At 51.9% G+C, this 14,899-nt stretch overlaps 1 protein-coding gene across 1 annotated transcript in view; it reads right to left on the reverse strand.

The window, feature by feature from the left end:
• myo18b (myosin XVIIIB) overlaps window positions 1-14,899 on the reverse strand; it is a 204,322-nt gene that overhangs the window by 69,750 nt on the left and 119,673 nt on the right. Inside the window, 6 exon segments of the mRNA XM_078421838.1 lie at window positions 6,547-6,647; window positions 6,650-6,698; window positions 9,596-9,615; window positions 9,618-9,677; window positions 9,680-9,698; window positions 10,600-10,686. Of these exon segments, the coding sequence (XP_078277964.1) occupies window positions 6,547-6,647; window positions 6,650-6,698; window positions 9,596-9,615; window positions 9,618-9,677; window positions 9,680-9,698; window positions 10,600-10,686 (336 nt within the window).

The following is a 14,899-nucleotide window of genomic DNA, read 5'->3' on the forward strand; positions in this document are numbered from 1 at the left end:
GGGCCGAATGGCCTCCTCCTGCACCATGTCTACGTCAGTACAGTCAGCATCGAACCCGGGTCTCTGGCGCTGTAAGGCAGCAACTCTACCGCTGTGCCGCCCAGAGTTAATTAGATAATACACTAACTAACTAACTAACTAAGGTGACATTTTGGATCGGTGCCCTTCTGCAGGAAGTGCTGGCAAGCACACTGACCTATTAACCTGGAGTAAAATCAATCGTGTGCATCCTAATATCTGCAGGTTAATCTGAGTGGTTTTAGAAATGGCGGCTGCAGATATAAATTAGAAAGGACTGAAGATTTTTTTCTAATTGATTAGAATCGTGTTGAACTCCAGAGAATAAATCACTGCTTTTAATCACTGCCAGGTATTGACGTACAATGTGGGTGGCGCGGCAGTAAAGTCGCTGCCTCACAGCGCCAGAGGCCCGGGTTCCATCCCGACCGCGGGGCGCCGTCTGTACGGAGCTTGTACGTTCTCCCGTGACCTGCCCCCGTGGGTTTTCTTCGAGATCTTAGATTTCCTCCCACACTCCAAAGACGTGCGGGTTTGCTGGTTAATTGGCTGGGTGTAAATGTATAAATGTAAAAAAACAAAAAGGTCCCACAAAATGTGTGTAGGATAGAGTTAGTGCGCGGGGATCGCTGGTCGGTGCGGAACTCGGTGGGGGCCGAAGAGGGCCTGTTTTCCCGCGCTGTATCTTTAAGCTAAACGGAACTAGTCTGTCGAAGACTCTCTGCCCCATCAAAACTGCTGTCTTAGATTTTTTTTTTTTCAGATTTAGAGATACAGCGCGGAAACAGGCCCCCTTCGGCCCACCGAGTCCGCGCCGCCCAGCGATCCCCGCACACTAACACTATCCTACACACACTAGGGACAATTTTTACATCTACCCCAGTCAATTAACCTACAAACCTGCACGTCTTTGGAGTGTTAAATTTGTAAATTGTCTTGCATTAAAATCGCCGAATAATGTGCCTGACTTTTCACTTTCATTACACTATTTTATCTTCTGACAAGCATTGTTCCGCTGGCTGCTGGGTTGCTCCGGCAATCACAAGCACAGGATAGTGGCTGCTATCGTCTTGACAATCAGACCCTATTTCCCAGGATGGGAATATCAAATGAGGTGAGAGGGGCAAAAAGGCGATGTTTCTTTACACCGAGGGGTACTGGGTGACTGGAACCAGCTGTCAGGGGTAGGGGTTGCCAGGCTATCTCACTCCCAAATACGGGACAAGGTGACGTCCCCTCGCCCTCACCCAGCCAGCGGCCACGTGCTCCCACTCCACCAACGGCGGCCACCCGGGCCAGGAGGCGGGTTGCTACGCGACCCCCGTTAAGCGGGACCTAGACTGTCCGGAGCTAAAATGTCGGAAACCTAGAGATTCCGGGACCTAAACTGTCGGCGGCCTACAGTGTCCCGGGCCTACAGTGTCCGGGCCTACAGTGTCGGGGCCTACAGTGTCGGGGTCTACAGTGTCGGGGCCTACAGTGTCGGGGCCTACAGTGTCGGGGCCTACAGTGTCGGGGCCCTACAGCGTCCGGGCCTACAGCGTCGGGCCTACAGCGTCCGGGACTACAGTGTCCGGGGCCTACAGCGTCCGGGCCCTACAGCGTCCGGGCCTACAGTGTCGGGGCCTACAGTGTCGGGACCTAAACTGTCGGGGCCTACAGTGTCGGGGCCTACAATGTCCGGGCGTACAGCGTCCGGGCCTACAGCGTCCAGGCCTACAGTGTCCGGGCGTTACAGCGTCCGGGCCTACGGCGTCCGGGCCTACGGCGTCCGGGCCTACAGCGGCCCCCCCCCCCCCCCCCGCCCCCAGCCCCGGGCCTAATATGGGACAAGGGCGGGTCCCATACGGAACAAACCAATTTAGCCCAAAATACGGATGTCCCGGCTAATACGGGACATATGGCAACCCTAGTTCAGGGGTGACTTTTAGACTTTAGACTTCAGGGATAAAGCATGGAAACAGGCCCTTCAGCCCACTGGGTCCGTGCCGACCAACAATTTCTCTGTGCACTAGCACTATCCTGTACACTGGAGGCAATTTACAATTTACAGAAGCCATTTAACCTACAAACCCGCACGTCTTTGAAGTTGTGGCGGGAGGAAACCGGAGCACCCGGAGAAAACCCACGTGGTCACAGGGAGAACGTGCAAACTCTGTCGAGGCAGCACCCGTGGGTCAGGACCGAGCCCCGGATCTCTGGCGTGGCGAGGCAGCGGCTCTACCGCTGGGCCACCGCGCACGCCCACAGTTCGTGGTGGTGCAGGTGGAAGCAACGGTGGCATTTTACAGGTTCTTTGACGGGCCACCATGGATGTAGGTCATGTGGAACGGTGGAGTTCATCAGGCATAGGAGCACAAGTAGGCCATTCGGCCCATCGAGTCTACCCCGCCTCTCAATCATGGCTGATCTATCTTTCCCTCTCAACCCCGTTCTCCTGCCTTCTCACCATAACCTTTAACCGGTACTAATCAAGAATCTGTCAATCTCTGTTTAAAAAATATCCATCGGCGGCCCTCCACAGCCCGTCTGTGGCGACGAATTCACAGATTCCCCACCCTCACCCTCATCTTTCTAAAGGTACGTTCTTTTATTCTGAGGCTGTGCCCTCTGGTCCTAGACTCTCCTACCAGTGGAAACATCCTCTCCACATCCACTCTATCCGGGCCTTTCACTATTCTGTACGTTTCAATGAGGTCCCCACCCCCCCTCAACCTTCTAAACTCCAGCCAGTGCAGGGCCAGAGCTTTCAAATGCTCATCCTGCATTAACCCACTCATCCCAGGCGATGCTTACATAGTGACAATGTTTCCAACAGGCACAGTCCTTCACTGACATATCCAGGTGCTCAGTGAGCATTGGGATCACACACCAACCTACCCCCCACCATTGCAACAGCCACACACTCAGAGCCAGTGCCTCATGGCGGCACGGTGGCGCAGCGGTAGAGTCGCTGCCTCACAGCGCCAGAGAGCCGGGTTCGATCCCGACCACAGGCGCTGAGGTACGGAGTTTGGTTACGTTCTCCCGTGGCCCGCGTGGGTTTTCTCCGGTGCTGCTCCGGTTTCCTCCCACACTCCAAAGAATATTTTTTTTCCGATTTTTTTTAGATTTTGAGATACAGCGCGGAAACAGGCCCTTCGGCCCACCGAGTCCCGCGCCGCCCAGCGATCCCGCACATTAACACTATCCTACACACACTAGGGACAATTTTTTACATTTACCCAGCCAATTAACCTACATACCTGCATGTCTTTGGAGTGTGGGGGAGGAAACCGAAGATCTCGGAGAAAACCCACGCAGGTCACGGGGGAGAACGCACAAACTCCGTACAGACGGCGCCCATAGTCGGGATGGAACCTGAGTCTCCTGGCGCTGCATTCGCTGTCAGGTCTGTAGGTTAATTGGCTTTGGTAAAATTGTAAACTGTCCCTCGCGTGTGTAGGATAGTGCTAGTGCAGGGGGTGATCGCTGGTCGGCACGGACTCGGTGGGCCGAAGGGCCTGCTTCCACACTGCCTTTGTAGAGTCTAGAGAAAGTGCTTGTATGAGCAGCAACCTGTCCAGGTGTTGGAGGAGAGGGAAGAATATCATCTTATTGGGCAATAAATAACAGCTCCAAAGTGCTCAAAATGAAATCATCCTTCAGTTTGTGTCTAATTATCAATCTGACTGAGACAGTCCTTGCATCTTATCTCAAACATAACACTGGCAAAATACTTTGGTCCTAGACTCTCCCACTAGTGGAAACGCCCTCAGTCACTCTATGTGTAGGAAGGAACTGCAGATGCTGGACATTAAAAGCTGGGAGTAACTCAGTAACAGCTGGAGTAACAGGCAGGACCTCTGGAGAGAAGGAATGGGGTGACGTTTCGGGTCGAGACCCAGCCAGGGGAAAGGGAAACGAGGGGTACAGACAATGATGCAAAGAGGGGCAGAGAACAATGGATGACAGACACGCACAAAACGTAACGATGGTAAAGGAAGCACCACGTTGTAGGAAAGATTGGGCACCATGTTATAGGAAAGATATGGTCAAGCTTGAAAGGGTTCAGAAAAGATTGACAAGGATGTTGGCAGGACTAGAGGGTGTGAGCTACAGGGAGAGGTTGAGCAGGCTGGGTCTCTATTCCATGGAACGCAGGAGGATGAGGGCGATCTTACAGAGGTGTACAAAATCATGAGAGGAGTAGATCGGGGTAGATGCACAGAGTCTCTTGCCCAGAGTAGGGGAATCGAGGACCAGAGGACATAGGTTCAAGGTGAAGGGGAAAAGATTCAATAGGAATCCGAGGGGTAACTTTTTCCACACAGAGGGTGGTGGGTGTATGGAACGAGCTGCCGGAGGAGGTAGTTGAGGCTGGGACCTATCCCATCGTTTAAGAAACAGTTGGACAGGTACATGGATAGGGCGGGTTTGGAGGGATGTGGACCAAACGCGGGCAGGAGGGACTAGGGTAGCTGGGCGAGTTGGGCCGAAGGGGCCTGTTTCCACGCTGTACCACTCTGTGACTCTCTGACTCTGAGCACTCTGTGTCAAGCTCACAGAGGGCAACAGGTCCTCCAGTTCTTCAAGGAGACGAAACAGCTCGAAATTGAGGCCAGAGGTTTTGTGCCCTGTGGCCTGATGGAGGGAGGACATCAGTGGTCCAGTTCGTACGGCATTTCCCATCACTGGAGCAGGAGCAGAGTCACGCTGCCGTGCAGAACGGGTGGACAAATAGCTCAATTACAGTGGTGAATGCGGCAGGGGAGATACATTTCAAACGGCTCCATTAGCCGCTGATTTTGCAAGCGGGACACTCAACAGGACAAGTAAATAGGCCATGGAGACGACGTGAGAAGTAGGGGGGGGGAAATCAATGCAGGTAATTTTGCCCTCTCCTCCCACCGCGCTGTGAATAATCACAGCTAAATAGTCACTCGAAAATACACGCTCCAGTTTGAAATGTTTACACATCCCCCTCAGGCTTGACAAACGACCACCTCCCCTGGCCTAGACCTGCGTGATTTGTGAGCAATGTATTTATAGGATATTAAATAGATTCTGGATGCAGCATTTCATTTCATTTTTCCAAACTGGACACCCCAGGGACTGCCGTGCATCGTAGAGAATTAACACGCAGACCACAGCGGGCCGGCACGGTGACGCAGCGGCAGAGTTGCTGCCACACACCCAGACTGCAGGGGGCTCGACTGCGCGGAGTTTGCGGGTTCTTCCTGCGACCGCGTGTGTTTTCTCCGGGTGCTCCGGTTTCCCCTCCCACACCCCAAAGACCTTGTGTCTTCGGTTTGTCGGTTGATTGGGCTTCGGTGAATTGCCCCCTGGTGTGCAGGGGAGGACTAGTATAGACTCGGCACGGGGAAGGGGCCTGTGTCCACGCAGACTACGCTAAACCCGACACTAAACACTAAACCAAATACTAAACTAAAGCCCAAACTAAACACGATACCAAACCAAACACAAAACTTAAGTAAACACTCAACTAAACACGAAACTAAGCACTACACTTAACACAAAAAGTAAACACTAAACTAACCACTAAAGTAAACACTAAACTCCAAGAGCTAAACTCTAAACTAAACTCTAAACTCTAAACTAAACACTAAACACTAAACTAAACTAAAATAAACTATACGATACTATGAACTAAATTAAGCTATATTAAACTAAACCAAGCTATACTATACTATACTGAACTAAGCTAAGCTATATAAACTAAACTATACTATACTATACTGAACTACACTAAGCTATATTAAACTAAACCAAGCTATACTATACTATACTGAACTACACAGCTATATTAAACTAAACCAAGCTATACTATACTATACTGAACTACACTAAGCTATATTAAATTAAACTATACTATACTATACTGAACTACACTAAGCTATATTAAACTAAACTATACTATACTATACTGTACTACACTAAGCTATATTAAACTAAACCAAGCTATACTATACTGAACTACACTAAGCTATATTAAACTAAACCAAGCTATACTATACTATACTGAACTAAGCTAAGCTATGTTAAACTAAACTATACTATACTATACTGAACTACACTAAGCTATGTTAAACTAAACTATACTATACTATACTGAACTACACTAAGCTATATTAAACTAAACCAAGCTATACTATACTATACTGAACTAAGCTAAGCTATATTAAACTAAACTATACTATACTATACTGAACTACACTAAGCTATATTTAACTAAACTATACTATACTATACTGAACTAAGCTAAGCTCTGTTAAACTAAAGTAAACTATACCATCTTAAACTAATCTGTCCGGTTCTCAGATTCATGTGCAGGAAGGAACTGCAGATGGTGTTTGACACAGAATGCTGGAGTGACTCAGTGGGACGAGCAGCATCTCTGGAGAGAAGGTTTAGAGTCGAGCCGCTTCTTCACACTCAGTACAATGCCCATGACGGGGCTTGTTCCCTCTGCTCGTCACGGCGACGCTGGGAGAGCTGGGGGTAGTTGGGGCCGGGGCTGTGACTCACCTGTAACTGCAGTCTCTCCATCTCCAGCTTGCTGCCGCTTTGACTGGGCTCCTGCATGGTGGCCAACAGCAGCTGCGCATCCACCAGCAGTGCATTCTTCGGCGCAGGTCCTTGCGAAGACCGCTTCTCACGTCAAAGTCCCGATGGCCGATCTGAGTCCGAGGAGACGCAGGTTAAAGGGACAAATCCTTTTATTTTGCAAACGGACTGACAGGGCGTGTTAACACAAACTTTCCACTGATTATTAAACGGCGGAGCGGTGGCGCAGCGGTACAGTTGCTGCCTTACAGCGAATGCAGCGCCGGAGACCCGGGTTCCATCCCGACCGCGGGCGCTGTCTGTATGGAGTTTGCACGCTCTCCCCGTGACCTGCGTGGGTTTTCTCCAGATCTTCGGTTTCCTCCACCATTCCAAAGACGTGCAGGTTTGCAGGAAAATAGGCTTGGTATAAATGTAAAACATTGTCCCTAATGTGTGTAGGATAGTGTTAATGTGCAGGGATCGCAGGTCGGCACGGACCCGGTGGGCCGAAGGGCCTGTTTCCGCGCTGTATCTCTAACAAAAAAGGAATCTGAGGGGCAACTTGTAACACAGAGGGAAATGGAGATATGGAATGAGCTGCTGGAGGAGGTGGTTGAGGAAGGTACCATAACAGCATTTAAAAGACATTTAGACAGGTACGTGGATAGGATAGGTTTAGAGGGCTACAGGCCAAATATGGGATAAGGGCTAGATGCAGGAAAAATGTTCCCGATGTTGGGGGGAACTCCAGAACCAGGGGGTCACAGTTTAAGATTAAGGGGGAGGCCATTTAGGACTGAGATGAGGAAAAACATTTTCACCCAGAGAGTTGTGAATCTGTGGAATTCTCTGCCACAGAAGGCAGTGGAGGCCAATTCACTAGATGTTTTTAAGAGAGAGTTAGATTTAACTCTTTGGGCTAACGGAATCAAGGGATTATGGGGAATCAAGGGAAAGGGGTACTGATTGTGGATGTGTAAGAAATAACTGCAGATGCTGGCACAAATCGAAGGTATTTATTTCACAAAATGCTGGAGTAACTCAGCAGGTCAGGCAGCATCTTGGGAGAGAAGGAATGTCTCCTGAGATGCAGGCGACCTGCTGAGTTACTCCAGCATTTTGTGAAATAAATACTGATTGTGGATGACCAGCCATGATCATATTGAATGGCGGTGCTGGCTCGAATAGACAATAGACAATAGACAATAGGTGCAGGAGGAGGCCATTGGCCCTTCGAGCCAGCACCGCCATTCAATGTGATCATGGCTGATCATTCTCAATCAGTACCCCGTTCCTGCCTTCTCCCCATACCCCCTGACTCCGCTATCCTTAAGAGCTCTATCTCGTTCTCTCTTGAATGCATTCAGAGAATTGGCCTCCACTGCCTTCTGAGGCAGAGAATTCCACAGATTCACAACTCTCTGACTGAAAAGGTTTTTCCTCATCTCCGTTCTAAATGGCTACCCCTTATTCTTAAACTGTGGCCCCTTGTTCTGGACTCCCCCAACATTGGGAACAAGTTTCCTGCCTCTAACGTGTCCAACCCCTTAATAATCTTATACGTTTCGATAAGATCCCCTCTCATCCTAAATTCCGAATGGGCCGAATGGCCTCCTCCTGCGCCTGTTTTCTATGTTTCTATGTGTTGTTCCACTGGCTTTGTGTGAACGTGGCTTCAGGAAGCAATCTCTGAAGGACTGGTGGTCCGTTTGGCAGGGATGACACGACTCGGACATCAATCCCAGCCCACTCACACCAGCAAGCCGGAGAATCAACGTGAAATCAGACAGACTCCTGCTGCCCGGGACCGCAAATCCCTCACTGCCAATCCCTGGCACGAAGAAGGTGTCTTCTAACACGGTTGGGTCAATGAATGAGGAGCGTTTCGTTTAGGGATACGGCGCTGGAAACCAAACCATTTTGGCCCACCGAGTCCAGCATCGACCAGCAATCCCCGCACACTGACACTATCCCACACACACCGAGGATATCTTTTTTTTAACGTTTATACCAAGCCGCTTAACCTACAGTCCTGCACGTCTTTGGAGTGCGGGGAGGGAAACCGAAGATCTCGGGAAAAAAAAAAACCCACGCGGGTCACGTGCAAACTCCGTACAGACAGCACCCGCAGTCAGGATCGAACCCGGGTCTCCGGCGCTGTATAGGCCGCAACTCTGCCGCTGTGCCTCATCACGCCGGCCATTTGACGGCACTGGGCCGGCCTCGCTGGAGCTTAGAAGGGTGAATTCTGTACACTTTGCGAATGGTATGGTGGGGCAGTCTTGGGCCACATGTCCGAGGAAGGATGTGCCCGTGTTGGAGATGGTCCAGAGGAAGATCACTGACCATTGATGATTGGCCATAGACCATAGACCAATGACCATTGATTATTGATCATTGACCATAGAGTATAGACTAATGACCATTGATTATTGATCATTGACCATAGACTATAGATCAATGATCACTAATCATTGATCATTGACCCATAGACCAATGATCACTGACCATTGACCATTATTGATTGGCCATAGACTATAGACCAATGACCATTGACCATTGACCAGAGACTATAGACCAATGACCATTGATTATTGATCATTGTCCATCGACTATAGATTCAATGATCACTAACCATTGATCATTGACCATAGACTATAGGGCGTCACGGTGGCGCAGCGGTAGAGTTGCTGCCTTGTAGCGAATGTAGCGCCGGAGACCCGAGTTCGACTCTGAGTGCGGGTGCTGTCTGTACGGAGTTTGCACGTTCTCCCCGTGACCTGCGTGGGTTTTCTCTGAGATCTTCGTTTTCCAACCACACGCAGATTTGTAGGTTAATTAGCTTGGTACGAATGTAAATAAATTGTCCCCAGTGTGTGTAGGATGGTGTCAGTGTGCGGGGGATCGCTGGTCGGCGCGGGCCGGTGGGCCGAAAGGGCCTGTTTCCGCGCTGTGTCTCTAAACTAAAGGACAGGCCATTGATCATCGGCCATCGACCGTCGACCAGTGATCATCGACCAGCACTGACCTGTTCACAAAGTGTTCCACCAGCGACTCCAGGTCTTGCTTCCCGTGGAGGACAAGCTGGCGCTCCTCAAACTCCTGCTCAGCTGCATCTCCAACTGTCGGAGCTGTGTACGAGGAAGAGTTTTGCCCAACGTCAGAGAGCTGAGAGCGGCGGTGATACGGTCAGACATCGTCCCGCTGTTGGGCGCCATGCGTGACCGCTCACGAGGTCAGCCCGAGAGAGACCAGTCCCTTGTCCCCCATCACCTGGCCAAGCAATCAATCGCCCCACCTTTACCCTGCCCGCCCAACCTGCAAGAGTATGTTGTCACCCCACCTTTACCTGCCTGCTCACTCCGCAAGAGTATGTTGTCACCCCACCTTTACCTGCCCGCTCACTCTGCATTTGCATATTGTCGCCCCACCTTTACCTGCCCGATCACCCTACATTTGCATATTGTCGCCCCACTTTTACCTGCCCGCTCACTCTGCATTTGCATATTGTCGCCCCACCTTACCTGCCTGCTCACCCTGCATTTGCATATTGTCACCCCACCTTTACCTGCCCGCTCACTCTGCATTTGCATATTGTGGCCCCACCTTTACCTGCCCGCTCACTCTGCAAGTGTATGTTGTTGCCCCACCTTTACCTGCCCGCTCACTCTACATTTGCATATTGTCACCCCACCTTTACCTGCCCGCTCACTCTGCAAGTGTATGTTGTTGCCCCACCTTTACCTGCCAGCTCACTCTACATTTGCATATTGTCGCCCCCACCTTTACCTGCCCGCTCACTCTGCATTTGCATATTGTCGCCCCACCTTTACCTGCCCGCTCACCCCCTGCAGAGTATATCGCAGTTGTATAAGACGTCGGTGAGGCCGCATTTAGAGTGTTGTGTTCAGTCCTGGGCACCGTGTTATAGGAAAGATATTGTCAAAGCTTGAAAGGGTTCTGAAAAGATTCACGGGGATGTTGCCAGGACTAGAGGGTGTGAGCTACTGGGAGAGATTATTTGGTTCCTACCCTTCTCTGGCAGGTTCTACGGATGTCTTCCAGCTCCTCCTCCTTGTCCTCCAGCTCCTTGGAGTGAATCTGCTCCATCCTTGCCATCTCACTTCACCACGGTGGAGTGTCTGAACACAGGGGGAGTAAGAAGGGCAGAGTGTGAGAGAGAGAGAGAGGGAGAGGGAGAGGGAGGAGAGGGAGAGGGAGAGAGGAGAGAGGGAGAGAGGGGAGAGGAGAGAGGAAGAGAGAGAGAGGAGAGGAGAGAGAGAGAGAGAGAGAGAGAGAGAGAGAGGGAGAGAGGGAGAGAGGGAGAGGGAGAGGGGAGAGGGAGAGGGAGAGGGAGAGGGAGGAGGGAGGGGGAGGGGGAGGGGGGAGGGGGAGGGGGAGGGGGAGGGGGAGGGGGAGGGGGAGGGGGAGGGGGAGGGAGGGAGAGGGAGAGGGAGAGGAGAAGGGAGAGGGAGAGGGAGAGGGAGAGGGAGAGGGAGAGGGAGAGGGAGAGGGAGAGGGAGAGGGAGAGGGAGAGGGAGAGGGAGAGGGAGAGGGAGAGGGAGAGGGAGAGGGAGAGGGAGAGGGAGAGGGAGAGGGAGAGGGAGAGGGAGGGGAGAGGGAGAGGGAGGGGGAGGGGGAGGGGAGGGGGAGAGGGAGGGGGGAGAGAGAGACGCAGGAAGAGGAAGAAGAAGACGAAGAGCGGACGAGAAGGGAAGCAAATAGAAAGGACCAGCAATTGGAGGGTGCAAGGCGACAGAGCTAAGAATAGTGTGCGGCACGGTGGCGCAGCGGTAGAGTTGTTACCTCACGGCGCCAGAGACCCGGGTTCAATCCTGACTAGGAGGTGCTGTCCGTGTGGAGTTTGCACGTTCTCTCCCTGACCTGCGTGGGTTTTCTCCGGGTGCTCCGGTTTTCCTCCCACACTCCAAAGACGTGCGTGTTTGTGGGTTAATTGGCTTCGGTGCATTGTCCCTATGGTGTTAGGATGGGACTAGTGCACGGGGTGATCATGTAGGGAAGGCATGTGAGGGTCACCTCCAGAGAACACAGAGACAAGGCCTAGAGTACAGAATGCTGGAGGAACTCAGCGATTTCAGGCAGCATCATCCGACCCAAAACGTCATCTAACCACAGATGCTGCCTGACCCGCTGAGTTCCTCCAGCACTTTGTATTCTACGCAAGATTCCAGCATCTGCTGTTCCTTGTATCTGAGGAGGTAAAAGCCCTGAGGTACATGATTTTAGCTTTTCAACCTCAGAACCTGCAGTATTAAGCAGATTATGCAGCCCTTATCATTTCACTCTCTTGCGGATGCTTGGCTTGTCTATATTTAGTTCAGTTTAGTTTAGTTTAGTTTAGTCCTATTGATACAGTTCGGAAACAGCCCTTCGACCCACCGAGTCCACGCCAACCAGCACACTAACACTATCCTACACACCTTACCCTTCGCTATCTCTCGTTCCCTCTCCCCGACTCCCAGTCTGAAGAAGGGTCCTCGACCCGAAATGTCACCCATTCCTTGTCTCCAGAGATGTTGCCTGTGGCGCTGAGTTACTGCAGCTTTTTGTGTCTATCTGGGGACAATTTGCAATTTACAGTGGCTTTCAGGCCTACAGTGTGCGGATCTAGTCTGGACCTACAGCGTCCGGGCCTACAGCGTCTGGACTTACAGCGCCCGGGCCTACAGCGTCCGGGCCTACAGCGTCTGGACTTACAGCGCCCGGGCCTACAGCGTCCAGGCCTACAGCGTCCGGGCCTGCAGCGTCTGGGCTTACAGCGTCCTGCCTACAGCGACCCCAGGGCCTAATACAGGACACGGGCGGTCCCGTATGGGACAGCGTCCGGGCCTACAGCGTTCGGACCTACAGCGTCCGGGCCTATAGCGCCCGGGCCTACAGCGTCTGGGCCTATAGCGCCCGGGTCTACAGAGTCCGGGCCTACAGCGTCCGGGCCTACAGCGTCCGGGCCTACAGCGCCCCCCCCCGGGCCTACAGCATCCGGGCCTACAGTGTCCAGGCCTACAGCGCCCCCCGGGTCTACAGCGCCCCCCTGGGCCTACAGCGTCCGGGCCTACAGCGTCCGGGCCTACAGCGTCCGGGCCTACAGCGTCCGGGCCTATAGCGTCCGGGCCTACAGCGCCCCCAGGGCCTAATACGGGACAAGGGCGATCCCGTACGGGACAAACCAATTTAGCCCTAAATACGGGATGTCTCGGCTAACACGGGACATTTGGCCACCCTGGTCAGGATGGAACCCGGGTCTCCGGCGCTGTGAGGCGGCAACTCTACCGCTGCGCCACCGTGCTGCAGTTCGGCTACACGAATATACAAAGACTGCAGTGCAATTAACCTCATTGACGATTGAACAGCTTGAGTCTGTACAAGGTGCTACACAAATGCAGGTCTCTCTCTTTACTTAGGGACACAAAATCCACCCCCACCCCCACCCCCTAAAAATAGATTCGAACCGGGCCCTTTACGCCCGTCCCAATGGATAGAGAAATGACTGATGAGCCTCGTTTGATTTTCTTTTGAACGGCAGATAGAGGAACAGGAAGGTATTTGAAGCAGAACCCATTCAATAAACCACATTAACAGCCATTAGTTGAGATGAAACCCCTGGGAAATGAAGGCAAATTACCGATGTAGTTAGGAGATTGGTGCGGCAATAAAGGGCAGAGGGTGGGAATAATAGTCATCCATCTAATCGGAAGGAAGCTATCCATGATGTCCCACCTGCATCCATGGCAGCGGCCTCATTATTCACCATGTTTATCGACGATCCAGATAACGCACGAAGGAGACCACGATTCCAGGAATGTAATTATAAAATGACTGATGGCGGAGGCTGGGGTAATGTTGGAAACGCCTGATTGCAAAAAGGCATTGATGGATTATGTTAAACGGGTAACTGTGTGGGCGCTCAACACCCATTAGAGGGCAGCCACCCATTAACACCTGGAAATGGAATGGAAGAGAGATCCTAACATGGTGGGGCAGCGGTAGAGTTGCTGCCTCACAGCGCCAGAGACCCGGGTTCGATCCCGACTACGGGCGCTGTCTGTACGGGGTTTGTACGTTCTCCCCGTGACCCGCGCGGGTTTTCTCCGAGACTCCAAACTCCAAAGACGCGCAGGTTTGTCGGTTAATTGGCCTGGTGTAAATGTTTTTTAAAATTGTCACCAGTGTCAGATGTAGAATAGTGTTCGCGTGCGGGGATCGCTGGTCGGTGCGGACTCAATGGGCCTTTTTCCGCGCTGTATCTCAATACTAAACTAAACCAAAAAAAAAAAACCGAGACTGATAAGTTAAAAGAGGCCCTTTGGCCCACTGGGTCCGCGCCGACCCATTACACTAGTTCAATCCGACGCACTAAGGACAATTTACAGTTGCCAATTAACCTGAGAAGAAATGAGGGGAGGAAACCGGAGATCTCGGGGAAAAACCCACGCAAAAAAAAGAGCCTTCGGCCCGTCAAGTCCGTGCCGGCCAGCGATCGCCTCGTACGCTCGCACTGTCCGACACACTAGGGACAACTTCCAATTTTATCGAAGACAACTAGCGTACAAACCTGCACGTCTTTGGAGTGCGGGAGGAAACCCGAGCGCCCGGAGAAAACCCACGCAGGTCACGGGGAGAGCGTGCAAACTCGGTACCGACAGCGCCCGAGGTCAGGATGGAACCAGGGTCTCTGGTGCTGTGAGGCAGCAACTCTACCGCTGCGCCAACGTGACGCCCTGCTTGGTGCTTGGCATTCAAACCAACTTGTGGACCATGTAAACCGTATGATCTTCCAGCTCTGAACATTAAGTTAGTTTCTAACTTATCTGGCCTCGATAAAAGTGTGTCCCTTCTCAATGCGTGTTCGCCAAGTCATACTGTAAAAAAATCATAAGTGATAGGAGTAGAATTAGGCCATTCGGCCCATCAAGTCCACTTCGCCATTCAATCGTGGCCGATCTATCTCTCCCTCCTAACCCCATTCTCCTGCCTTCCCCCCGTAACCCCTGACACCCGCACTAATCTAGAATCTTTCTATCTCTGCCTTAACATATCCACTGACTTTGCCTCCACAGCCTTCTGTGGCAAAGAATTCTACGGATTTGAGCGGTCACGGTGGCGCAGCGGTAGAGTTGCTGCCTTACAGCGAATGCAGCGCCGGAGACCCGGGTTCGATCCTGACTACGGGTGCTGTCTGTACGGAGTTTGCAGGTTCTCCCCGTGACCTGCGTGGGTTTTCTTCGAGATCTTCGGTTTCCTCCCACACTCCAAAGACGTGCAGGTTTGGAGGTTAATTGGCTTGGTGTAAATGTAAAAAATGTCCTTAGTG

The sequence above is a fragment of the Rhinoraja longicauda genome, chromosome 25 (genome assembly GCF_053455715.1).
Source record: "Rhinoraja longicauda isolate Sanriku21f chromosome 25, sRhiLon1.1, whole genome shotgun sequence".
Lineage (NCBI taxonomy): Eukaryota > Metazoa > Chordata > Chondrichthyes > Rajiformes > Arhynchobatidae > Rhinoraja > Rhinoraja longicauda.